The sequence below is a fragment of the Choristoneura fumiferana genome, chromosome 27 (assembly GCF_025370935.1).
Source record: "Choristoneura fumiferana chromosome 27, NRCan_CFum_1, whole genome shotgun sequence".
In the NCBI taxonomy this organism is placed as follows: Eukaryota; Metazoa; Arthropoda; class Insecta; order Lepidoptera; family Tortricidae; genus Choristoneura; species Choristoneura fumiferana.
The window spans coordinates 3,863,274-3,890,944 of record NC_133498.1 but is presented as its reverse complement, the minus strand read 5'-3'; the positions used below and the strand labels follow the sequence as shown (position 1 = coordinate 3,890,944).

General features: G+C 39.0%; 1 protein-coding gene across 2 annotated transcripts in view; it reads right to left on the bottom strand.

The window, feature by feature from the left end:
• Positions 1 to 1,012: 1,012 nt before the first annotated feature.
• The window catches only part of LOC141443614 (cytochrome P450 6B6-like), a 28,145-nt gene continuing 1,486 nt past the window's right edge, over positions 1,013 to 27,671 (bottom strand). Inside the window, exons 2-4 of one of the 2 annotated variants that reach the window (XR_012453060.1) lie at positions 27,360 to 27,613; positions 8,011 to 9,970; positions 1,013 to 1,488 (exon numbers count right to left, since the gene is read on the bottom strand). Coding sequence is in view for 1 of the 2 variants with exons in the window: in XM_074108956.1 (XP_073965057.1) it covers positions 9,783 to 9,970; positions 27,360 to 27,613 (442 nt within the window). In the remaining variant the exon portion in view is untranslated. The remainder of the gene's footprint in view (positions 1,489 to 8,010; positions 9,971 to 27,359; positions 27,614 to 27,671) is intronic. The other variant, XM_074108956.1, reaches the window with a different exon arrangement.

Below are 27,671 nucleotides of genomic sequence, written 5' to 3'. Positions count from 1 at the left end.
AGGGTGTCTTAAATATGTAGAAAATTGACAGATTCTATTGAATTGTACTTTAAGCGCGTCACTCCTCCGTCTTCAGGACGATACTGTTGGGGAGAGCGATCACATGCCGCGGCACCCAGGCCGCGCGGTGCTCTCGGTCCCTGTGTCGCGCACTGGACCACGGTGTCATCGAACCTGAAAGGCGGGTTGGCACTAAGTAAATGTTGTTCGGTAGGATTAGGAATCACATTATTTACCCAATCCTGTACACTAGCACGACTACGCGTGCCGCGGCTACCGCCGCGCTGGCTAGCGCCCGCCTCTATGGCAGCGAGACTAGCTTTCAGCTCAAGTTCGGCAACATGCCGCTCTCGCTCTGCCGCTCGCTGTGCCTCAGCCGCCTGGCGCTCTGCGGCCGCCGCCTGGCGCTCTGCCGCCGCCGCCTGGCGCTCTGCCTCCAGGCGCTCGCGTTCATTTTCTATGTCCGCTAGTCGGCGTGCGTGCAGGGCTTGAGCCTCCAGCTGCCGCGCCACTATGGTAGAGCGTGAGGTAGCGCCACTTGACGTGCGGGAAGGTGCCGACTGTGCGGCGTGTAGGGGCGGGTCCGCGCTTCGCTGCACGGACGAGGAATACTCCTGATGCCGAAAGGGCGGGTCCGCGCTTCGCTGCACGGACGAGGAAGACTCCTGTTGCCGAAAGGGCGGGTCCGCGCTTGGCTGCGCGGACGAGGAAGACTCCTGTTGCCCTGCCAGGGATGTCATACCACCTCCCATGTTGGGCACGTTTACTTTTGCACTTTTGGAACGCGTATTCATAATTTTTACCGGTAGATGGACCAATATTTTGGATTAAAAGAATAGGCACTGGTTTTCCGTTGGAACAAAAGTATAATCAAAGTCACATATCAAAAATCCATAGACAAATTAAAAATGTATTAAAAACTAAACTACTGCAAAAAGGTGTGCAATCTTGCACACTAGTCATTAAAAAAATAAGGTTCGCAGCTGGAAGTACTGGAAAAAAAGTTAAAGTATATAGTAATATGACATTTATTACAACAATTATTATGCAATATCGACTAACACCAGATACTGGCACTAACAACTAAGTTATAAGGCATAATGTTCACTGTCAGAACAGTACAATGTCATAAAGTCACAATGTCGTACTGTTACTGCAGTGAAAATTATACCTTATGGAAAATGCTTGTTACGCAGTATTGCAGTATCACCAAAGATAGTCAGAACTTATTAGGAAATTAGCCTACTAGAGAGCTAGTAGCTGTAATTTGGCTGTAATCTTAATTTGAGTTGAGCGACATCTAGTGAGGAGTAGCGAGAAACTTTCGTGTTTGCAACTGCAGTGGCAGGCCGCTTTTAATGTTCTGTACGATCATAGCGGCCGGATCCGAGAGAGGTGTTCGACGCGTGTTAACAGATGGAGCCACTGTGCACGTGCGCAGGAGTGCCGCCAGGCCCGCTAGCGATTGCATCAGGCCGAGACGTTCGCCTGAAAATAAATAACGATTTTTCTTAAATCAAAACTATAACCGACTTCAACTGACGACCGAATAGCAGTGGTTTGAGAGGTAATATACGAGGTGTACGTACATATTAAAATTGTTCCAGAATATATATTTCAGCAGGCATTTGAGTTAAGACCGAGTACCCGAGTAAGTAAAAAAATGTTTCAGAAATGTCTACTTTTAATTTACTAAAAGTTTAAAAGGTAGAGGAGATAGTGAAGCATTGGACACTTTTCTGCTTAAGTTGTTTATATATTTTTTATTCTTTAATAAAACTAAACTTTTTCTTTTTTATAGTATTATTATCTATAGCACAAAAAAAATCTGTAATTCATTTATACACAATAGACACAAAAAAACAAAATAAAACTATAACTGAATTAACCTTATTCTAAGCCTAAAACCTATATTTTGTATTTAATATTTATTAGCATTTCGAAATTGTTTTATGTGACCTTTTTTATTACAATACTAATTACATTTAATTGATTAAATTATTATCAATATTAAAGTTAATCACGAACGGTTTATAGTATGTAAATATTATTGTACTAACAAAATTATGGATTCTTTGTGATCTGAATTAAACTATATTAATTTATTTATATTTACAAATAAAAACATACAGACGAATTAGGGTTTTTCGACGGGCAAAATATCGCTAGATGTCGTTAGTACCGTGAGGTTCGTTTGGCATTTCTGTCACGCTTGTGATTGGATAATATCTAAATGAGCCAATCGCAAGCAAGTCTGAAACTACTCCAATGAAAGAAAGAAAGAAAGAAAGAAAGAAAGAAAGAAAAAGTTTATTCGGCAAACTTCTAGGTAGCATACATCAGGTACATATAACTTAATGTTTAATTTAGGTCAACTTAAAGCTAGCCGAAAGGGCTGGCAGCTCAGCAATGCTGAGGTACGGAACCACAGCGCTGGTTTTCAGCTGCAGCCAAATAAAGAGGAAAAAAAAAAGAGAAAAATGGTGCATGCCTATTTGACACCTTGAAAATATGTTATACATATATGTTGTACATTATGGCCGTCTGACGGAGATTCTGCAAAGAGATAAGTTAGCCTTGATGAAATGAGGCGTCCATTAAACATCATTGGGCCGCCTGAATCTCCAAAGTAGGGTTCCTAACGGGGCCCGCAGCGCGGTGCCACGCAGATGGCTGGTGTACTGGGACTTAAACCACCATCCTAATGACAGGAGATCATTCCGCCCTCCCCTACACGAAACGGCGGCTTCAAGTCATTCCATACGTTACAAAGGAGAGAGGGGGGGGGGGGTTCGAACAACGCGTTAAATCACAGATTTTTATAAAGAATTCGTGTACTTTACTAATATCCTTAAAAGTGGTAGATTTGCATCATCTGTTGTTGTTTTCAAGTTGACTTGCGACTTCCAAAAAAATGACGACTAAATTTGTAAAACGGCTAAAGAAATTCTAAAACACTTAAATAAAAATGGTCATTTGACTTTTACGTAAAGTTTAAGAACGGGGAGAGAGGATTCAGGAGGATGTTCAAAATACTTCTAAAATTGCGTTATCACATGAAAGCCCCTATTCACGATGCATGTAGTTTTTGAGAGTTCCATGTCCTGTTATTTTTTTTTTAACAAATACTTACAGTCCTACATTAATGAGTATACAGGTAAACCAAAGACAATATCAATTTTAATTCAATTACTGAAGTAGAAATATATAGAAATAGAAATCATTTATTCGTGACAAAGTAGCGTAGCATAACAAAAAGATATTAAAAATTTTAAGAAAGTTTTATGGCCTTAGGCCCACTTGCAGTAAACACATAAATCTCGAGTTAGCGTTAAGCTCAGTTTAGTAGTGTGAAATTGTATGGAACTGTCAAGCTTAAGCCTGGATTAACTACTAAATCTAGATTTACTTTTTCCTGCAAGACGGCCTTAATGGTTTACAGATTCTGATGTAGTACCGTCGATGTATTTTGTCGGAAAATTTCGTATGTATCTTGTTTTCTCAACTAGCTTACTGAAGTTAGCTAAAGCTAATTGAGATAGCAAGATAAATTAAAGTGAACTTATCCGTCAAAATACGATGGAAAATCATTTAATTATTCAATAGATCAGTATGCATGCGCAGCCGCAGGTGGGTCCAAATTGACGCATAAAATTCTTATTCCTATTTTATATTTTACTAGCGTTTACCGGGCTTCACACGCGTTAATCATTAGATACAGCAGTTGAATTGAAATTCCGGGATTTTATTAAATTCTCGTGGGAATTCCCTAAAATTACATCGTGGTTTTTATTGACATTATATTATTACAACCATGCCAAATTTCATGACTCTAAACCCAGCGGTTGTTATTTCGAAATTTTATCCCTATCCCGTGGGAATATCGGGATGAAATTAGCCTATGTGTTATTCCAGGTGTCCAGCTATATAATGTTAGAATAAGTTCTTTAAGTAAATACATTTGATTTGATAGGTACGTTCCATTGCACCATCATTTCGATAAATCTTGTACACCTACCCAACTTGTAATAAAACACATGATGGGTAGGTCCTTACTTAGACAATAAAAACGTCGGATGGTGCAGTGTCGCGGTAGAACTGGTTATTATTAATTATGGTATAAAATCAAGTGTCTAACATTGTAAGTGGGTCACTTTTGTCATTTGATAAGCACTGGAAGTGAAATAAAAGTCTGCCGTCGACAGCTAAACCCAGTGTACGTTTTAATAATACGTACCTTCCAAATTTCATGACTAATCCCAGCGAATGTTATTTCGAGATTTTATCCCTATCACGTGGGAATATCGGGATAAAAAGTAGCTTATGTTTAATTCCAAAGGTCCAGATATCTATCTACATACAAAATTTCATGACTCTAAGTCCAGCGGTTGTATTTCAAGATCTTACCCCTATCCCGTGGGAATATCGCAATAAAAAGGTTCCTATGTAAGTATCTAGGTTATAAACTAACTTTTTGCCAAATTTCATCTAAATCCGTCCAGCGGTTTCATCGTGAAGAAGTAACAAACATACTCACTCACTCACTAACACTCACTCACTCACTCACAAACTTTCACATTTATAATATTAGTAGGATAGAATTATCGATTTTTATTCATAATAATCACTTCATATTTTTTTTCCTCTTACTATTTTTGGTCATATTTTTTATTGCTAATATCGGAACTCATAACCATAACAGTGTTCATATTTTTTTTACTCATAATGTCATTACTAAGAATATATCTCAACTCATAATGTTGTTTTTCAGAAAATTTTCCTTCATAACAGAAAAATATCATAATTTTTTTATAATTATGGCATTAAGAGGAAAATATTTGAACTCAAATATTGTTTTTCGTGACAGTAACTACCTATTCAAAATAAGATTTACTTGTATCGTAAATTATTTCTCCTATATAAGTATTAGTCAAAAAATATGTTCGGTCCCGGCCGCTGCCGTGGCACGCTCGCTTCGCTCGCTCGGCTTGCGTGCTGTAGGGTCACAATTCTATGACGAGCGAAATGAGGAGGAGTGGTGGGTGGAACTTCCACCTAACACTCCTCCTCGCTTCGCTCGTCGTTGTACCTAACGGAATGCTTCCTTACATGGCGGAATGGTGGATTTTTAATGGTGTGAAATCATGTGATTTCACACCATTGAAAAATTCCAAGCCCCTGCGCGTCAATAATGCGAGTAAAATAATTTACGAAAACGAAAATATTATGTATAAAATAAATTTATGAATATTGGCGCTGTGAATTAGAATGATTGGGAGTTTCGATGTAAGTATTTATAAGAAAATATATGAAACAAATATTAGAATGAACGAGGTGTGTGATGAGATATTATGAGTTATGATGATTATGAGTTTTGATCGTTAGTATTTAATATAAAATAATATGTGAAAAATGTTCGGACTTTCAATAATAGGACCTAGGTACCTATATCTTTATACTTTTTTCTTTAACCTACAATATTTTCTGATAATGTAACTAAAATGGACTAATTATAATATTAGCACACTATGGTCTGTTCCAGAATTCGAGATACTAAAATGACAGTCTGAAATGTCAAACGTAAAAATAATGTGGCCAGCATAAAAGGAACAGTGCTGCTCCGTGATTTCGGTTTCGTAAATAACCGATAAAATGTTTATTTTACGATAGCAAAAATAACATTAATGCATTCAATATTCTACTTTCCATTTTACTTTATCATACGATAAAGTGATAAAATCTAAGCACAGGTAAAAATACAGTGTTCATCACTTAGTGCCAATGTAAAAAATAATACAGAGGGGCTACTACAAAACTAGAAAAACGAAGTTCGTATGGCACCGTCCCTTTCACTCGCGTATTGAATGAGATAAGCGTCAGCGGGACGGCAACATACGAAGTTCGAGTTTTGCATTTCGTAGTCAGGGCCAGCAGGGCTACTACGAAAATCGAAGTTCGTGTAGTTCCGTCCTTCTGACACTACTATTTAATTTAATACGTAAGTGAGAGGGATGTTACGGTACGAACTTTGATTTTCGAATTCCGGAGTAGGCCCTCAGATATCACACAACGTCATTGTTCATGTTTTTCGTATTCAAGTGGTATTCAACCGATTTTCGTTACTTTACTCGTATTGCCATCGGATGTGATCAGTGCGTTTTCTCGTGTTATTGTTGCTGTTGACGTTATTTGTTAAATTTGTTGAGATAGACTTTTTATTTGTTAATTTTGTTTTGTTTGGTCGTGTTTTTGTTGTTTTGTTTGATTAAACATGGACTCTGAGCAGCCAAGTACTTCGTCGCATAGACGACGCAGCGAAGAAATACTTTCGCCTCGGAAAAAACGGAAACGTCAACCTCTTAGCAAAGCCGAGAAGTGTATGGTTGTAAAACTTACTTAGAATGAAATTGAAACTTAAACATCAACATCTATAAAAAGTCGAAATATCTCGAAAACGGTCGCATTTTTATTAGACCTATTTTACCTTTTCTAGAATGTCCTAAGTCCCCTACATTTTAGTACATCACGGATCTGTTCATATCTTAATATTTTACGACATACATACATTGGTTACCTACAAAATCTTTCGGTGATAACCGGTTGCGGCACATCACTATTTATGAGACGCAAAAAACAGGTAACACATGAAACGTCATTTTAGTATCTCGAATTCTGGGACAGACCATAAAAAGTTATGTGAAAAAATGCGCACCCGCCGCAAAAAAAGGCAGGTAACTCATTTATAAAATAAGAATTCAAGCATTTTCCAAGACGACCCTAACGTTTCTGGCCGTTTACAGTCAGGTTTTGTGGTCGTTTGGTGGTCGTAGTACCGTTTATGGTCACTTGTGAAACGGGCAAGCTTCATTTTTAATAATTGAAAAAGTTTTTCAGTGTCGGGTCCAAGAGTTTCAACAGCACAATCAAAATCAAATGCAGTTTTATACTCTTCCAGTTATGCAGTGCCATAGTTGTTTTGTCGCCATTCTCTACTCGCTGTTTTGAAAGTATTTCAGTCTTCCTATTCAGAACGCATCGTGTCGTATATCCAATCAAGAAAAGGACTGACAGGCGTATACATCACAAGAGGTAAATTAGTATCAAATGAACCGCAAGCTACTCCAATGACGCGTCCATTGAACATCATTGGACCGCCTGAATCTCCAAAGTAGGGTTGCTGACGGGGCCCGCAGCGCGGCGCCGCGCAGATTTCTGGTGTTAAAGTGAGGGGGCCGAAATCACCAGCCTGCGGACAGGGGATCACCACGCTCTCCCCCACACGAAACGGCGGCTCCAAGTCATTCCATACGTCCAGACTGGTAGGTATCTTCTCTCCTTTGAGTAGTAATTTCGTCCGTCCGAAACCAGCGTATTTGACTGGCAGCCCCATGAAAGCGACGTAGTCCACGGCAGATAGTTTCGCAAAAGGCGTTTTGAAAAAGTTGGCAATTGGTTCAATTTGCAACAATCCAATGTCAGAACTTCTTTGGTTACTTACTTTGAAAGCTGGATGGCGCACTCCTCTAATTATTTTTGAGAAGAACTTTGTTTCATTTGATGGTATCGTTGGGTCTCCATACTTGACTCTTCTGTGTATCTCAATTCCTGATGGGGTGCAGTGAGCGGCTGTGAGGACCCAAGTCGAGGCAATAAGGCTGCCGGAGCAGGTCCGTAACATTGGGGGCGCGCAAGCTGAATCATAACGGCGAATGGGAACTCCTGTCCATCATCTGGTACTCCTCCCACGACCCTCGGCCGTATCTGCCGCGCCGCTATCGGCAACAGCGCACAAAGTGCATAGACTACGTTTTTGAAAGCGTAGGACATAATTACTTTGCGATGAACTTGAAATATGAATTTTTAAGTCTTCAACGCGATTTGTCGAGACTCTTATAAAGTGGATTTGAGCTTTATCTTGATTTAAATATTATTTTTTTACGATGGCTTGAAGCAATCGCAATAAAATAAAATTATTGAATGTTTCTTTGCGTATTATATTACAGCGCCTACCTTTTACTCGTGGCTTCGCTTTGAAATTCCGGAATGCCGCAATAATTCCCGTGCGCATGATAACTATTATATCAGCTGCCGCCCGCACTTCACAAAACTAAAAAAATTAACACTTCCGTCCATACATATACATATTGGAAGCGGCACTGTTCGTCAGGAAACACGCAAACCTGTTTACGACAAGAAAGACACTGAGATCACACAGCCAAAATTAAAAAAAAAACAATTATTAATACCAAAAACTAAACTAGCTATGTTTAAAAATGGCCCCTATTGCCGATGCATACGCATAGCAAATAAAATACCGGAAATGATCACTTTGGAAACCAACGAAAATGTGTTTAAAAATAAGTTAAAAAAATTACTGGTAGAAAAATGTTATTATGAAATTGATGACTTTTTAAATGATACACTGTGAAATGTTAAATAATATATAAATGCCCCTATGTAGTGCATAATAAAATTATAATTGATACACTACTTTTAAGAAATACGAGATAGTTGAATGATGACATTAATAATAATATTGAAAATAATAATTTGACATTGAACATTATTAAAATTAAATTTCATTTAAATTTCAATCTAATTAAGTTACGAAAATTCACAATAAATTCTTACTATATTAGCATTAGTATATTAATGACATCACTCCTCTTATCCGTAGATATAATGAATTATTGGAGTAAAATAGTTTTAGGATTATATTTTTATACCCTTACAGGGTGTCGTGTACCTACTATTTGGGCCAATCAACTTTTTTACCGACACTAATCTGTCCGCGACATTTTTCAAACAATTGCAGATTTTTGTAAGTAAACATGTTTTTTCTGTAATTTAATAGATGGTGTACATGAATACATGCCATCCTACGTAAGTTTAAGCTATTAAACCGTGAAATATCTCGTTGGAAGTACGATTTTTTGGTAACGCCAGAGACAATTTTGGTAACGCAGGAGACGCCCAAAGTGTCGGTAAAATAGTTGATTGACCCATTTAATAATATGTCACCTAATGTAATGAACATGACTTATTAAATTAAAACTTTACATCATAAAACAGTTTGTAAAGTTAATGTCTAGTTAAAACGGAAGTTTAGAAAGACGTTTGGATTCCAAAGGCAGCAGTGCCCTTAGTGTAATTTTTCGGTTACAAAATACGTCTTGATCGCGTTCGCGTTAAAATCTCAATTTGTATGGAAACACGAACAGTACCCCTAGTGTAATTTTTCGGTTACAAAATACGTCTCGATCGCGTTCGCGCAAAATCTCAATTTGTATGGAAACACGAAAATCGCAAACGTTCCGCTAGAGGCGCTGTTCGTGTTTCCATACAAATTGAGATTTTAACGCGAACGCGATCGAGACGTATTTTGTAACCGAAAACTTACGCTAAGGGCACAGACAGCGTGGGACATTGTACCCAAGACGCTGGCCACTTTGACCCGCTGATTTAAAATTCTAAACAAATGTACAGTATAAAATATAATATAATAATATGATATTTATTACAATTATTATGCAATATCGACTAACCCAGATACTGGCACTAACAACTAAGTTATAAGGCATAATGTTCACTGTCAAAACAGTACAATGTCACAAAGTCACAATGTCGTACTGTTACTGCAGTGAAAATTATACCTTATGGAAAATGCTTGTTACGCAGTATTGCAGTATCACCAAAGATAGTCAGAACTTTTTAGGAAATTAGCCTACTAGAGAGCTAGTAGCTGTAATTTGGCTGTAACCTTAATTTGAATTAAGCGACATCTAGTGAGGAGTAGCGAGAAGCTTTCGTGTTTGCAACTGCAGTGGCAGGCCGCTTTTAATGTTCTGTACGATCATAGCGGCCGGATCCGAGAGAGGTGTTCGACGCGTGTTCACAGATGGAGCCACTGTGCACGTGCGCAGGAGTGCCGCCAGGCCCGCTAGCGATTGCATCAGGCCGAGACGTTCGCCTGAAAATAAATAACGATTTTTCTTAAATCAAAACTATAACCGACTTCAATTGACGACCGAATAGCAGTGGTGGTACGTACATATTAAAATTGTTCCAGAATATATATTTCAGCAGGCATTTGAGTTAAGACTGAGTACCCCTAAAACATTTTTCAGATTTAAAAAAAATGTTTCAGAAATGTCTACTTTTAATTTACTAAAAGTTTAAAAGGTAGAGGAGATAGTGAAGCATTGGACACTTTTCTGCTTAAGTTGTTTATATATTTTTTATTCTTTAATAAAACTAAACTTTTTCTTTTTTATAATATTATTATCTATAGCACAAAAAAATGTAATTAATTTATACACAATAGACACAAAAAAAAACAAAATAAAACTATACATGAATTAACCTGATTCTAAGCCTAAAACCTATATTTTGTATTTAATATTTATTAGCATTTCGAAATTGTTTTATGTGACCTTTTTGTTATAATACTAATTACATTTAATTGATTAAATTATTATCAATATTAAAGTTAATCACGAACGGTTTATAGTATGTAAATATTATTGTACTAACAAAATTATGGATTCTTTGTGATCTGAATTAAACTATATTTATTTATTTATATTTACAAATAAAAACATACAGACGAATTAGGGTTTTACGACAGGCAAAATAAAGCTAGATGGCGTTAGTGCCGTGAGGTTCGTTTGGCATTTCTGTCACGCTTGTGATTGGATAATATCTAAATGAGCCAATCGCAAGCAAGTCTGAAACTACTCCAATGAAAGAAAGAAAGAAAGAAAGAAAGAAAGAAAGAAAAAAAAAGTTTATTCGGCAAACTTGTAGGTAGCATACATCAGGTACATATAACTTAATGTTTAATTTAGGTCAACTTAAAGCTAGCCGAAAGGGCTGGCAGCTCAGCAATGCTGAGGTACGGAACCACAGCGCTGATTTTCAGCTGCAGCCAAATAAGAGGAAAAAAAGAGAAAAATGGTGCATGCCTATTTGACACCTCGAAAATATGTTGTACATTATGGCCGTCTGACGGAGATTCTGCAAAGGGATAAGTTAGCCTTGATGAAATGACGCGTCCATTAAACATCATTGGGCCGCCTGAATCTCCAAAGTAGGGTTCCTAACGGGGCCCGCAGCGCGGTGCCACGCAGATGGCTGGTGTACTGGGACTTAAACCACCATCCTAATGACAGGAGATCACCACGCCCTCCCCTACACGAAACGGCGGCTTCAAGTCATTCCATACGTTACAAAGGTGAGAGGGGGGGGGGGGTTCGAACAACGCGTTAAATCACTGATTTTAGTAAAGAATTCGTGTACTTTACTAATATCCTTAAAAGTGGTAGATTTGCATCATCTGTTGTTGTTTTCAAGCTGACTTGCGACTTCCAAAAAAAATGACGACTAAATTTGGAAAACGGCTAAAGAAATTCTAAAACACTTAAATAAAAATGGTCATTTGACTTTTACGTAAAGTTTAAGAACGGGGAGAGAGGATTCAGGAGGATGGTCAAAATACTTCTAAAATTGCGTTACCTATCACATGAAAGCCCTTATTCACGATGCATGTAGTTTTTGAGAGTTCCATGTCCTGTTATTTTTTTTTTGAACAAATACTTACAGTCCTACATTAATGAGTATACAGGTAAACCAAAGACAATATCAATTTTAATTCAATTACTGAAGTAGAAATATATAGAAATAGAAATCATTTATTCGCGACAAAGTAGCGTAGCATAACAAAAAGATATTAAATTTTTTAAGAAAGTTTTATGTACTGGGCCTTAGGCCCACTTGCAGTAAACACATAAATCTCGAGTTAGCGTTAAGCTCAGTTTAGTAGTGTGAAATTGTATGGAACTGTCAAGCTTAAGCCTGGATTAACTACTAAATCTAGATTTACTTTTTCCTGCAAGACGGCCTTAATGGTTTACAGATTCTGATGTAGTACCGTCGATGTATTTTGTCGGAAAATTTCGTATGTATCAAGTTTTCTCAACTAGCTTGCTGAAGTTAGCTAAAGCTAATTGAGATAGCAAGATAAATTAAAGTGAACTTATCCGAAAAAATAAGATGGAAAATTATTTAATTATTCAATAGATCAGTATGCATGCGTAGCCGCAGCTGGGTCCATATTGACGCATAAAATTCTTATTCCTATTTTATATTTTACTAGCGTTTACCAGGCTTCACACGCGTTAATCATTAGATACAGCAGTTGAATTGAAATTCCGGGATTTTCTTAAATTCTCGTGGGAATTCCCTAAAATTACATCGTGGTTTTATTGACATTATATTATTACAACCATGCCAAATTTCATGACTCTAAACCCAGCGGTTGTTATTTCGAAATTTTATCCCCATCCCGTGGGAATATCGGGATGAAAAGTAGCCTATGGTTATTCCAGGTGTCCAGCTATATAATGTTAGAATAAGTTGTTTAAGTTAATACATTTGATTTGATACGTTCCATTGCACCATAATTTCGATAAATCTTGTACACCTACCCAACTTGTAATAAAACACAACATTACTGGACAAAAAAAACGTCGGATGGTGCAGTGTCGCGGTAAAACTGGTTATTATTAATTATGGTATAAAATCAAGTGTCTAACATTGTAAGTGGGTCACTTTTATCATTTGATAAGCACTGGAAGTGAAATAAAAGTCTGCCGTCGACGCTAAAAACAGTAGTGTTTGTTTTACGTTTTAATAAATCAGAAGTGGGATAAAAAGTAAAAGTGTGTTTTCATTTTGAGAAGAACTTTTCGCCCCAAATATGGGTAAACGTGAACGTTACCGGTCATTAGACCGTTCCGAAGAACAAGGACGAAAATCTCGTCGTCGAACACATGCAAAAGTCGTGAAGATTTGTCCAACGACCTATCGACTAGGTTTGTCCGTTGATCACATGTTAAAGTCGTGAAGGTTTGTCCGTCGATATATGCTTTAGTCGTGAAGGATTGTCCCACGGCTGTCTTCAATTGCAATCATTTTATGTATAAGTATATTTATTTTATTACTTGCTGTACCTATTTTGTTTTGTCTATTATGGGTCATAATAAATGTTATCAGGAAATGCCGAATGTTAGAACAAGTTGATTAAGTTAATACATTTGAATTGATACGTTCCATTGCCCCATCATTTCGATAAAATTAAATCTTGTACACCTACCCAACTTGTAATAAAACACAAGATGGGTAGGTCATTACTTGGACAATAAAAACGTCGGATGGTGCAGTGTCGCGGTAGAACTGGTTATTATTAATTATGGTATAAAATCAAGTGTCTAACATTGTAAGTGGGTCACTTTTGTCATTTGATAAGTCTGCCGTCGACAGCTAAACCCAGTGTACGTTTTAATAATACGTACCAAATTTCATGACTAAGCCCAGCGTATTTTATTTCGAGATTTTATCCCTATCACGTGGGAATATCGGGATAAAAAGTAGCTTATGTGTTATTCCAAAGGTCCAGATATATCTACATACTTCATGACTCTAAGCCCAGCGGTTGTTATTTCAAGATCTCACCCCTATCCCGTGGGAATACCGCAATAAAAAGGTTCCTATGTAAGTATATAGGTTATAAACTAACTTTTTGCCAAATTTCATCTAAATCCGTCCAGCCATTTCATCATGAAGAAGTAACAAACATACTCACTCACTCACTAACACTCACCCAGGATTATGGATATGTATGTATTTTTTCCCCTCTTACTATTTTTGGTCATATTGTTTATTGCTTATATCGGAACTCATAACCATAACAGTGTTCATATTTTTTTTACTCATAATGTCATTAATAAGAATATATCTCAACTCATAATGTTGTTTTTCAGAAAATTTTCCTTCATAACAGACAAATATCATAATTTTCTTATAATTATGGCATTAAGAGGAAAATATTTGAACTCAAATATTGTTTTTCATGACAGTAACTACCTATTCAAAATAAGATTTACTTGTATCGTAAATTATTTCTCCTATATAATATGTTCGGTCCCGGCCGCTGCAGTGGCACGCTCGCTTCGCTCGCTCGGCTTGCGTGCTGTAGGGTCACAATTCTATGACGAGCGAAATGAGGAGGAGTGGTGGGTGGAACTTCCACCTAACACTCCTCCTCGCTTCGCTCGTCGTTGTACCTAACGGAATGCTTCCTTAAATACATGATTTCACACCATTGAAAATTTTCCAAGCCCCTGCGCGTCAATAATGCGAGTAAATCACACTTAAATAGTTTACGAAAACAAAAATATTATGTATAAAATAAATATATGAATATTGGCGCTGTGAATTAGAATGATTGGGAGTTTCGATGTAAGTATTTATAAGAAAATATATGAAACGAATATTAGAATGAACGAGGTGTATGATGAGATATTATGAGTTATGATGATTATGAGTTTTGATCGTTAGTATTTAATATAAATATGCAGTGATCATTATGATGTAAAATAGTATGCGAAAAATGTTCGGACTTCCAATAATAGGACTTAAAAAGTTATGTGAAAAAATGCGCACCCGCCGCAAAAAAAGGCAGGTAAATCTATACTATCTATACTTCTATACTATATACTATTATACTATTATACTATATATACTATATTATATAATATTATAAATGCGAAAGTAACTCTGTCTGTCTGTCTTTCTGTCTGTCTGTTACGCTTTCACGCAAAAACCGCTGAACCGATTTGGATGAAATTGGGTACAGAGATAGAATAGACCTTGGGAAAGAACATAGGCTATCTTTTATCGCGAAAAAGAGGCTTTAAGGGGTTGAAATAGGGGGTGAAAGTTTATATGGTGGAAGTTCGTCGCTGTCGAAAATAAAACCATGAAACTTGGCATTTAGACACTTAATAAGAAATAAGTCATTATTTGTTTGAGCTTTTTTGAAAATTCGACCTGTGAGGGGATGAAATAGGGGATGAAAGTTCATATGGAAGGTCGTCATTATCGAAGATAAATCGATGAATCTTTATTAAACTTGCCATTTCGGCACGTGATTAAGTCATTTTCAGTAAACCGTAGAAGTTTCTATGTGCTATTATTGGCAGAATAGGTACCCTAAATAAATTAAATACTTCCCAAAGTTACTATTCCACGCGGACGAAGTCGCGGGCAAAAGCTAGTCATTTATAAAATAAGAATTCAAGCATTTATCAAGACGACCCTAACGTTTCTGGCCGTTTATAGTCAGGTTTTGTGGTCGTTTGGTGGTCGTAGTACCGTTTATGGTCACTTGTGAAACGGGCAAGCTTCATTTTTAATAATTAAAAAAGTTTTTCAGTGTCGGGTCCCCACGGCCCAAGAGTTTCAACAGCACAATCAAAATCAAATGCAGTTTTATACTCTTCCAGTTATGCAGTGCCATAGTTGTTTTGTCGCCATTCTCTACTCGTTGGTTTGAAAGTATTTCAGTCTTCTTATTCAGAACGCATCGTGTCGTATATCCAATCAAGAAAAGGACTGACAGCCGTATACATCACAAGAGGTAAATTAGTATCAAATAAACTGCAAGCTACTCCAATGACGCGTCCATTAAACATCATTGGGCCGCCTGAATCTCCAAAATAGGTTTGCTGACGGGGCCCGCAGCGCGGCGCCGCGCAGATTTCTGGTGATAAAGGGAGTTGGCCGAAATCACCAGCCTGCGGACAGGGGATCACCACGCTCTCCCCCCACACGAAACGGCGGCTCCAAGTCATTCCATACGTCCACACTGGTAGGTATCTTCTCTCCTTTGAGTAGTAATTTCGTCCGTCCGAAACCAGCGTATTTGACTGGCAGCCCCATGAAAGCGACGTAGTCCACGGCAGATAGTTTCGCAAAAGGCGTTTTGAAAAAGTTGGCAATTGGTTCAATTTGCAACAATCCAATGTCAGAACTTCTTTCGTTACTTACTTTGAAAGCTGGATGGCGCACTCCTCTAATTATTTTTGAGAAGAACTTTGTTTCATTTGATGGTATCGTTGGGTCTCCATACTTGACTCTTTTGTGTATCTCATTTCCTGATGGGGTGCAGTGAGCGGCTGTGAGGACCCAAGTCGAGGCAATAAGGCTGCCGGAGCAGGTCCGTAACATTGGGGGGCGCGCAAACTGAATCATAACGGCGAATGGGAACTCCTGTCCATCATCTGGTACTCCTCCCACGACCCTCGGCCGTATCTGCCGCGCCGCTATCGGCAACAGCGCACAAAGTGCATAGACTACGTTTTTGAAAGCGTAGGACATAATTACTTTGCGATGAACTTGAAATATGATTTTTTAAGTCTTCAACGCGATTTGTCGAGACTCAAAGTGGATTTGAGCTTTATCTTGATTTAAATATTATTTTTTTACGATGGCTTGAAGCAATCGCAATAAAATAAAATTATTGAATGTTTCTTTGCGTATTATATTACAGCGCCTACCTTTTACTCGTGGCTTCGCTTTGAAATTCCGGAATGCCGCAATAATTCCCGTGCGCATGATAACTATTATATCAGCTGCCGCCCGCACTTCACAAAACTAAAAAAATTAACACTTCCGTCCATACATATACATATTGGAAGCGGCACTGTTCGTCAGGAAACACGCAAACCTGTTTACGGCAAGAAAGACACTGAGATCACACAGCCAAAATAAAAAACAATTATTAATACCAAAAACTAAACTAGCTATGTTTAAAAATGGCCCCTATTGCCGATGCATACGCATAGCAAATAAAATACCGGAAATGATCACTTTGGAAACCAACGAAAATGTGTTTAAAAATAAGTAAAAAAAAATACTGGTAGAAAAATGTTATTATGAAATTGATGACTTTTTAAATGATACACTGTGAAATGTTAAATAATATATAAATGCCCCTATGTAGTGCATAATAAAATTATAATTGATACACTACTTTTAAGAAATACGAAATAGTTGAATGATGACATTAATAATAATATTGAAAATAATAATTTGACATTGAACATTATTAAAATTAAATTTCATTTAAATTTCAATCTAATTAAGTTACGAAAATTCACAATAAATCCTTACTATATTAGCATTAGTATATTAATGACATCACTCCTCTTATCCGTAGATATAATGAATTATTGGAGTAAAATAGTTTTAGGATTATATTTTTATACCCTTACAGGGTGTCGTGTACCTACTATTTAATAATATGTCACCTAATGTAATGAACATGACTTATAAATGAATAAATAAATGAATGAATGAATCATGGTCTTCATTATCATTGCATAAAAAGCATTCGTACCAAACTGCCCCCGACTAGTTTTCGAGAAAACGAGGTTCAAAGATTTATTTTTTATTTTAATTGTATCTCGTAACCTATTTTAGCTACGAATATGAAACATGTACCAAAATAATCATATTTTAACGCAGAATGTATATTTTGTATTACAATTTTAAAAATCACTGGCATTTGCGGTATTTAACGCAAAATGCGCTTATGCTTAGGAATTCCATAGTCGGCAATACCACAATCTCTAATCATAACTGCAGTAACTGTTACAGTTACTGCAGTTATGATTATAGTTATGTGGATACTGCAGTTATCCTTAATAAAACAACGTATTTCTGTGAAAGCTGACCTCGAACGGTTTTATTATATAAAAAATATCCAGAGACAAGAAGCTACAAACTTACAGCTACAGATGGCGCCAGGTTGCTTATTTGATGTTACCATTGTTAATAATATATTTCCAACAATCCTAATGGTTAATAGGAAAAAGTTCTCGACTAAACTTGCAGTAACTTTAGAAGCTGCAGTTATGACATGGCAGTTCAATAGCACTAAACGCGATCTTCCCAAATTACAACCGCAGTAACTTTAGAAGCTGCAATACAATACAATACAATACAATACAAAGACTCTTTATTGTACACCAGACATAGTAAGCGATACAGAAAACAGGTACACAGAAAAAAATATTACAAGGCAAGCAATAGGCGGCCTTATGCAGGTTAGGCTGCAGTTATGATTTCACGGCTCAACAGCACTAAACGCGATCTCTCCAAATTATAATCGCAGTAACTTTAGAAGCTGCACTTTTGTTAAGGAGTGACTAAGTAATATTGTACAATGACTTCAAAAGTCAGTGCAGTATCTATACTTACTGCACCTGTAAATCTGTTTAAAAAAATATACCTCGTTGAGTTTCTTGCCGGATTCTTCTCAACAGAGGTTTTTCCGAACCAGTGGTAGATTTTTTATTGACATTCATAAGTGCTTGTTATAGCCTAAATTGAATAAAGATATTTTGACTTCGACTTTGACTTTGACTTGACTATGGTTTGTAAATCATGTCCCCAATTTCGAGTTACTGCAGTTATGCTTATTGTAAATCATTGATCCTGACGATTTACAGTAAAAAAGTCAAAGAAGAAGTTGTAGAACTCGTTTTGCTGATTCTGAATATGTATTTAACTCAATTTCGACAAAAACTCAAGCTACTTACTGCACTTTTCGTAACGGGGGCAGCAAATTTTACGTCTGTGAACCTCGGGATTGGGATAATATCCCAAAATTTCCACCGCTAGAATAAGACGCTTGAAATTTGGCGGTGTTTTTATGCAATGGTAATTTTTGGGCATACCCGCGGAAATATTTGTGAAATCCCGTAATTTTGGACGATTGATATTTGGTAAGTGGATATCACAGGACGTTCAGGCTACTTTTTATCCCGAAATGTCCCTCAGTATCAGGATAAAATCCAATAATTTTGACCTATGAGGCGCGGGATTTTTACGCGTAAGAAGAGATGAGACACAATATAAAGAGAGGCAAGTTGTAGTTTAATATGACAGGAAAATTAGCGCTATGCGACCGGAAATTCAATTGACTCTGTCGTTGCATAAGTCGCCATTTATTTAAACTAGTTTTCGGGGAATATTTTCTAATTTATTGAATCAGGCGTTACTTTGCGGAGGTCCATATCAATGAACTGACACGATTAGGTACTTTGCTACGTTTATTGCAAGAAAGTGTGTGTTCATGCAGTTCCTCCACTTCCAAACTGTAAGAACACACATTAATTACAATACACAAACCCATCTCACGACCACCACACTACACTGATGCGTTTCGAATTCACCATGCTACCAGATGGTAGACTAACAAACCAAAATAAACAGTCAGTCAGTGTACTGTGGTGGTGGTCTGGTGGTGATACTATTATTATGTATGCATTCTTTAGAGGGCCTAAGCTAGCTGACGCGGTTTGAGAGAGAAAAAGAGAGAGAGATAGAGAGAGAGAGAAACATTTATTTACACATAAAAATACATTAGATGGAAAGAATAAAAACCGGCCAAGAGCGTGTCGGATACGCCCGAAATAGGGTTCCGTAGCCATTACGAAAAATTAAGTAATATTTTTCTAAGGATTTCGTATTTTATACGGAATCTTCCAAGTTTTGGTATATTTTATACCTTAGGCTGCTGTACAGCCGCCCGCGAACCGGGAAATCGTATTTTTCCAAAACGAAAGCAAATCGAAATTTTAATTTTGGTGAAGGACCTTTACGAGAAACGAAACTAATGCCAGTGAAAGCAGATAGAAAGTGCAAGCCGACTCACCCAGCGCTTGCCTGGTCTGCAGTCCAGTCGGTACCGACTTCCTGGGTCCACGAGCTGATGCTGCAGGGAATCTCGTCCAGAGGCTTCGAACTGACTTGATTTGAGGATTCCCTTTTTTATGCGATACGACACACGACACACGGCAAAGATGCGACCGAGCATTTGCAGCCCACACTCATATCTACCTTCAATTGGCAATAATAAAAATCTATATCTACCGCGAAAACAGTCACCAACAAATGCGTTCCGAATTACGTAAAAAAAAATAAAAAAAAAAACTACATAATTATTATTGATGTGCGAATGCAACATTCCGCCCACCAAAATACAACGTATTTTATACGATTAAGAAATAGGCAAAGGACACAACTTTACCAACGGTCTTTGCATTGGACCCGATTGTGTCTTTACAGTTGCAACACGAGCAACTCCATCCTTTCCGGGATGTAGAGCAGTGATTCGACCGAGAGACCAGCTGAGCGGTTTGCTTTGTTCATCTTTAATCAATACTAGAGAGCCGATACTAGGTTCAGGAGAATCTGTGTGCCATTTCGAGCGTTGATTTAAAGTATGCAAATATTCCATGTGCCATCGTTTCCAGAAATCGCGATGAAGTCTTTGTACTAACTGCCATCGATTCAAAAGAGCAACGTTCTCATCGATTTGAGGTTCTGGTAATGAAGTTAATGGTTCGAGAGTGAGGAAATGGCCAGGAGTTAATACAGACATATCATTAGGGTCAGAGGTCATCTCACAAAGTGGGCGTGAATTCAAGACGGCCTCGATCTGAGTTGACACCGTAAGAAATTCCTCATAAGTCAATATCTGACTTCCAACGACGCGATCGAGATGAGTCTTAAAAGATCCAATATTCGCCTCCCATAGACCACCGAAATGGGGCGCTGCCGGTGGATTGAAATGAAACTCAATGGTTTCGAGAGCACTTGCTTCCTGCATAAGAGGCAACAAGGTGTTATGGGCGCCTACGAAATTGGTGCCACGGTCGCAATGTATACGTTGGCATCGGCCACGACGAGCGATAAAACGACGAAGTGCGGCAAGAAAGGCTTCCGTTGTCAAACCGATGACGAGCTCTATGTGAACGGCCTTGGTCACAAAACAAATGAATAGGCAAATATAGGTCTTGAAGGACCGAGCCCCACGGTGACGTTTAATGTATGTGGGGAACGGACCTGCGAAATCGATACCGACACACGAAAAAGGTTTGACTTGTGATATCCGTACCTTGGGGAGATCGGACATGCGAGGGCTTAGTGGTTGTGGTCTAACGCGAAAACATCTCACACATTTGGACAAACGACTTCTAATCACACGTTTCGCCGCGATAATCCAAAAGTTTTGTGCTATCAAGAAACCTAAAGTACGCAAGCCCGGATGCTGATTGTCCTTGTGGACCTGATCAACGATCAGCATTGTAAGACGGTGTTGACTGGGTAATAAAAAAGGATGTTTGCAGTCGTAATCAAGATTTGAGTGCGCCAGCCTGCCGCCCACCCTCAACAAACCGTTTTTATCGATGAAAATACTAAGTTTTCGAAGAGGTTTAGGTAATTTGTTGCCCCTTTGAATTGTCTTTATTTCAGCCGAAAATGCGTCAGTCTGTGCTAACTTGACGAGAATACTCAAGGCATCGTTTAGTTCAATTTGAGTTAAAGGACCAGTTTCACGATTGTTAGAGTTACGACAATTGAATAAGAAACGACGGACATAAGCAACAATTCGCTTGGCTTTGGCGAAACTCGAGTGTCTTTGCAAAAAATCATCAAACCTATCAATAGCGACGAATAGTGAGGTTTGTTTAGAAGATTTTTGCTCTTCAACGACATCGATGCCTTCTTCGAGGGGTGAAGACAACGTTGGCCATTCACAACTTTCAGCGGATAACCAAACTGGTCCAGTCCACCACAACGGATGCTGAATAAGCTCTTGGACGGTTATCCCACGCGAGGCACAGTCAGCTGGGTTGCTTTGAGATCTAACGTGATGCCAATAAGCCGCAGAAACTCTTTCTTGTATGTGGCTCACCCGGTTACTTACGTAAGTCTTCCAGCGATGGGAAGGGGAGCGCATCCAAGCCAGAGTCATGGTGGAATCAGACCAACAATAAACGTCTTGGAATTTAATGTTGTCGGCGTAAATGCTCTTGACGTGTTCAACGAGATCTGTCAACAACACTGCAGCGCATAGCTCAAGACGAGGGATTGACGTTCTTTTTAAAGGAGCTACCTTTGAACGAGCCATAATCAATTGACTTATGACAGTGCTGTCACGATGAGTAATTCGAAAGAATATAACAGCGGCATATCCAACCTCAGAGGCATCGCAGAAACCATGCAGCTGTACGCTGCATGAGTCTGTCAATGGAACGAAACGAGGAATTTCGAGGGTGGACAGAATACTTAAATCCGTGCGATAACGAGACCAGTTCTGTGCAACGTGAGAGGGTGCCGTATCATCCCAGTCCAAGCCGAGAGTCCAAAGCTCTTGAATTATACGTTTAAATGCAAGAGTCAGAGGAGTTAGAAAACCAAGTGGATCGAAAATTCGAGCTAGTTCCGAAAGAATATTCCGCTTTGTGCATTTCTCATGGAGTGGACTGACGGTAAACGAAAAGACGTCACGAGATGGCTCCCACTCCATGCCTAGTACTTTAACAGGCGATGAAGATCCTGACTCTTGATCAAACGAAAGAGGGCTGTTATGACAGTGATCTGGATCCAGATCCTCCAACAATTCCGGGCAGTTGCTCGACCACTTTCTAAGTTCGAAGCAACCTCTACTCAATAAATCGATGATTTGAGATTGAAGTGCGCGAGCGGATTCAATAGAGTCGGCTCCTGTCACTACGTCATCGACGTAAATATCCCTTCTTAGGACATCAGCTACACGAGGATGATATTCCTTGCCCTCATCGATTGCCAGCTGAATTATAGCGCGAATCGCAATAAAACTAGATGAAGCCATCCCGTAAGTAACGGTGTTGAGACGAAATTCTTGTATAGGTTCATCGCGAGAGAATCGAAACAATATTCGTTGGTAATCACGATCATCGAGAGAGATTAAAATTTGGCGATACATTTGCCGAATATCTGCCGTAAATACGACTGCGTGTAAACGAAAGCGAAGAAGAATCGAAATGAGATCACTTTGCAATTTGGGACCAACAAGCAATTGATCGTTTAATGAAGAACCTCCAGCGGGCTGAGCCGTTGCGTCAAAAACCACTCGCAATTTAGTAGTGGTGCTGCTGGGCTTCAGCACGCAGTGGTGCGACAGATAATACACCTGTACTGTTGCACGATGTTTAACCGGCTCCATGTGGCCAGAGTCTAAGTAATCACGCATAAAGCTATTATAGTCGTCACGAAGCTTGAAATCACGAGCAAGTCTCTTTTCTAGCGAAAACAGGCGACGCTCAGCGAGGGCAAATGATTCACCGAATTGAGGATTAGTTGTTCGGAAGGGCAAGCGTACGATATATCTCCCGTCAGCGTCACGTGCGTGAGTCGAGGCGAATATTCTCTCACACGTGGCCTCATCATCAGTGACGGGTGAGGATGTGGGAAGGCTCTCTATCTCCCAAAATTTACGAATTTGGTCATCCAGGGACTCAAACGAACAAAACAACGTTGATCTGGAATGGGTACGCGTGCAAGAGATCTTTCCCATGACGACCCAGCCAAATTTGGTTTCGAATACAGTGGGGCCATCCGAGCCGAAGTCGTGACGGTTGCCCAAAAATATTTGACAAAACAAATCAACTCCTACCAGGGCGTCGATATAACCGGGTGTAGCAAAGTCGGGGTCGGCAAGGTCGAGTTCATACACATGGGGTAACTGATCAGTGTTGATTTCTACAGTGGGCAATTCACTACAAATTTTGGGGGTGACAAAAGCCTCAATTTGCGTTTCAAATGTGGTCTAAGTGCTGCGAATTTTAACCGAGGTACAAGTAGTGGCTAAAGACGAAAATTGACCAATACCTTCAATGGAGGCGGTAATTTTACGAAATGAAAGTCCGAGACGCTGCGCGCAACGTTTTGTGATAAAGTTCGATTGGCTATCAATAACGACACGAATTTTTTGATAGCTACCATAACTATCCAAAACTTCAACGGCGGCAGTGGCAAGAAGAGAAGTGTGGCTGGCTGGTAGTGCTCCAGACGCGAGCATGGTCACTCGTTTGTTGACTGCGAGATGAGGGTCGACCGAGGAGGCGGGTGGCGGAGGCGGCGCTCCAGGGCCGCTGCTCGCCGACGAAGTACCGGCGCTGGGGGGCTCAACGATACTGTCATCGAAATGCAGACTAGTATGATGAGGAACATTACACCTTAAACAACGAAATTGCGACGGACAGGATTTGACCACGTGACCAGCGCGAAGACAATTCACGCAAAGTCTGTTGTCCTTAACGACAGCGAAGCGTTCGTGAGGAGACTTGTTACGATAAGCCAAGCATTTAGCGACGTCGTGATTAGACCGGCATAACACACAGGTTGGGTCACTTGGCGCGGCATGACCAGCCATCAACACCTTGTGTGTCGAGCCAGAGGCGGCAGTATAGGCGGGCCTGGTGGGCGAGGCCCAGGCGCGCGCGGGGGCGCGGGGCGCAGGGCCGCGGGGCGCCGGCACGCGGGGCGCGGGGAGCGGTGCGCTTTCTAAGGGCTCGGCGAGCTCCAGCGCCTGCCCAGCCTTACTTACAAATTCTAACAGAATTTCGAATGAAGGTATGCCCTTATTATCATTTTGCAATTCAAAACGACGACGAGTGTCCTGATCCAATTTATTGATCAAAAGATAAAACAGTGGGAAGTCCCAATCCTTAACTGGAAATCTTAAATTCTTCAATACGGCCAAATTTTCCTTAAATGCGTCAACCAATCGACGTAATTCACGGGGCGAGCTACAATTCAATTTGGCGTTTTGTATATCCTCCCAATGTCTAAATGCTAACTTTCGTTTGCTGTGGTATCTATCAATCAAGGCTGCGTAGGCGTCTAAGTAATTGCTGTCCGAGAGGGGAAACCCCTTTAACAACTGCAAAGGTTCACCCGTAAGAAGTGAGATAAGAATAGAAAACCTTTCTATGTTCGATAACCGTTTGTTTTGATGCACCATTGTGTTAAACATGTCGTAGAATGTACCCCATGATTTAATGTCCCCATCAAAGTGTACCAAATTCAATCGGGGTAACTTCACGGATAAGTCCGTTCTACTTGTCTCACATTCAGCACTGGCCGTTGACGACAACAAAGAATGAATCTCAATAATTTGAAAGTATTTATCATCGAATTCTTGACGTACCAGGTCTTCTTGATTTAATTCGTTAACCTCATTTATTTCTGAACAAAGTTTAAGATGATGCGTTTCGAAGCTAGCGCAGTAACTCTCTAATTTACTAAATCGCGAAAAGAACAACGACAGTCGCGAGGCGTCCGCTTTAGCTTGTAGGCCTGCCGCTAAGCACTCATCGACGCGTTTAATTGAAATCTCGCGCTTAAGTTCCAGATTACGGCGAGCAACCGCTTTCGACATTTTTTTGCCTAAACAAATAACTAGCAATAAATTGTGAATATTTCTCGAGAATATCTGTTGGCGTAATTTCAGCCTAACACTAAAGTCAATAAGGTTTATTTCTCCACAACACTATATATATTAACAACGAAGAACAAATCAAGACAGTAGGTTATAAATATTACAATTATTACTCGAACGATATTAAATAGTAAGTTTAACATAAATTCAGTAGCATTTTAAATTGATTGGTGATAACTACTGATAACTCCCCAATGTACAACGCAAGTATCCAAACTGTAAAAAATTATGAGGCAGGGCGCGGTCGTACGTTTATTTATTTCGGAATCTCGGAAACGGCTATAACGATTTGGATGAAATTTGCTATGTGGAGTTTCTGGGAGAACAGTCAATCTAGCTTAGTCTTATCTGTAGTAAATTACCTACAAATTTTCGAGTAGGTATTAGCTAAAGAAACTACTCCGACCAAAGCTCGGTCGCCCAGGTATTATGGGTAATGTGAATACCCTTGCCGAGAGGTTTCGAATTATTTCCTTCCTGTACCACTGTCTATGTTTAAGCAACAATAATAACGGTACAATTTTCTTGACTAATGAGTGTGAATAGTATAATTAATACTTCGTCTATAATATGTCTAATGTAAACAAACATCAGTTAACGTTACTCAAAAATAACGAACGATATTCGTTGAATGATAGTAAATACTTAGAACGTTCCAGAGTACTAATGAAAAAAAAATGAGCTATAAATATTATTTCTTTACAGGTATTTACTTATCCGCGTTAACCACTTAACGAAATAACAACATTTCGACAGTGAAATTGTTATCCGTAAAGTCTTTGCTATACATATATTAATTACTTAAATATTCGAGGTTATTAATGGCACATGGTAAGGTATAACCCGACCGGTTTAGGAAGTTTACGACACAAAGTTGCTTTGAACCCAATTCAATGGCTACTCAATTTGGTCGTGCAAATGGTTGCATCACCAATCTGGTTAATTAAAATCTACAAAATTTAAATTAAATTTAAATTAAATTTGGCGAATATGACGGTGACTAACACAAGGACATAAGGTTTAATGTTAAAGATCACGACGGCGACACAAGAATTTTATAGGTAATGTCACGAAACGAAATGTTCTATGTAGAAACGATACGAAACGATATATAATGTTGGTGAAAGTTTTATCTAAGTAAACGAAATTGGTTCTATAGGTCACTCCTGGCCCCGAGTCAGTTTGACTGTACTCGGTTTGAGGAGGATCCGCGTTCGAAAGACCAAATGTACAGTCGCCCGCGAACCGGGAAACCGTATTTTTCCAAAACGAAAGCAAATCGAAATTTTAATTTTGGTGAAGGACCTTTACGAGAAACGAAACTAATGCCAGTGAAAGCAGATAGAAAGTGCAAGCCGACTCACCCAGCGCTTGCCTGGTCTGCAGTCCAGTCGGTACCGACTTCCTGGGTCCACGAGCTGATGCTGCAGGGAATCTCGTCCAGAGGCTTCGAACTGACTTGATTTGAGGATTCCCTTTTTTATGCGATACGACACACGACACACGGCAAAGATGCGACCGAGCATTTGCAGCCCACACTCATATCTACCTTCAATTGGCAATAATAAAAATCTATATCTACCGCGAAAACAGTCACCAACAAATGCGTTCCGAATTACGTAAAAAAAAATAAAAAATAAAACTACATAATTATTATTGATGTGCGAATGCAACAGCTGCTATTTACTCTTAAACTACTAATAATTCTCAAGCATCGATTTTAATGAAAATTTGCACTTTAAAGATGATTATTTCGCAAACAAATCACTGAATCGAAAAATCGTCTTAGCAAACCGCTATTGGTTTTAAAAGACCTATCCAGCGATACCCCTCACTATAGGGTTGGATGAGAAAAAAAAAACACCCCCACATTACGCACATGGGAAGTACTACCCTAAAAAATTTTTTTTTTCAATTTTGAATTGTACCATTTCGTCGGCATAGTTTACATATATATACGTGCAAAAAGCCGCGGACGGACAGACAGACAGACATGGCGAAACTATAAGGGTTCCATTTTTGCCATTTTGGCTCCGGAACCCTAAAAATAACATCGAATAGTATAAAGCATATAAAGTAAAAGTAAAAGAAGAAAAGAGAGTGAGTGAGAGTGAAGTGAAGTAGTATAGTTTACAGGAGCGTAGGCCCTAAAACAATAGAAGTTATAGATAAAGTACTTTACCTATGCAAGCTCTAGGTCCTTCTCCGAAAGGTAAGTACACATGATTCGGGATGCTGTTCACTCGGTCGGCGCTAAACCGTTCTGGAATGAACTTCTCTGGTTCTTCGAAATATTTCTCGTCGTTGTGGAGAGCTTGCAGAGGGATCAGAACGTAGACCCCTTGGTCTATGGTCAGGTCCGTGCCAGGGAAGGTGTACTGGTGTACGCACTGACGAACCAAGAAACCCAGGGAGGGGAACATTCGCATGCCTTCCCTGGAAAAGTTAAAAACTAAAATTAACGTAGGTATATGTCGCTTACGCTGCGTTTCAA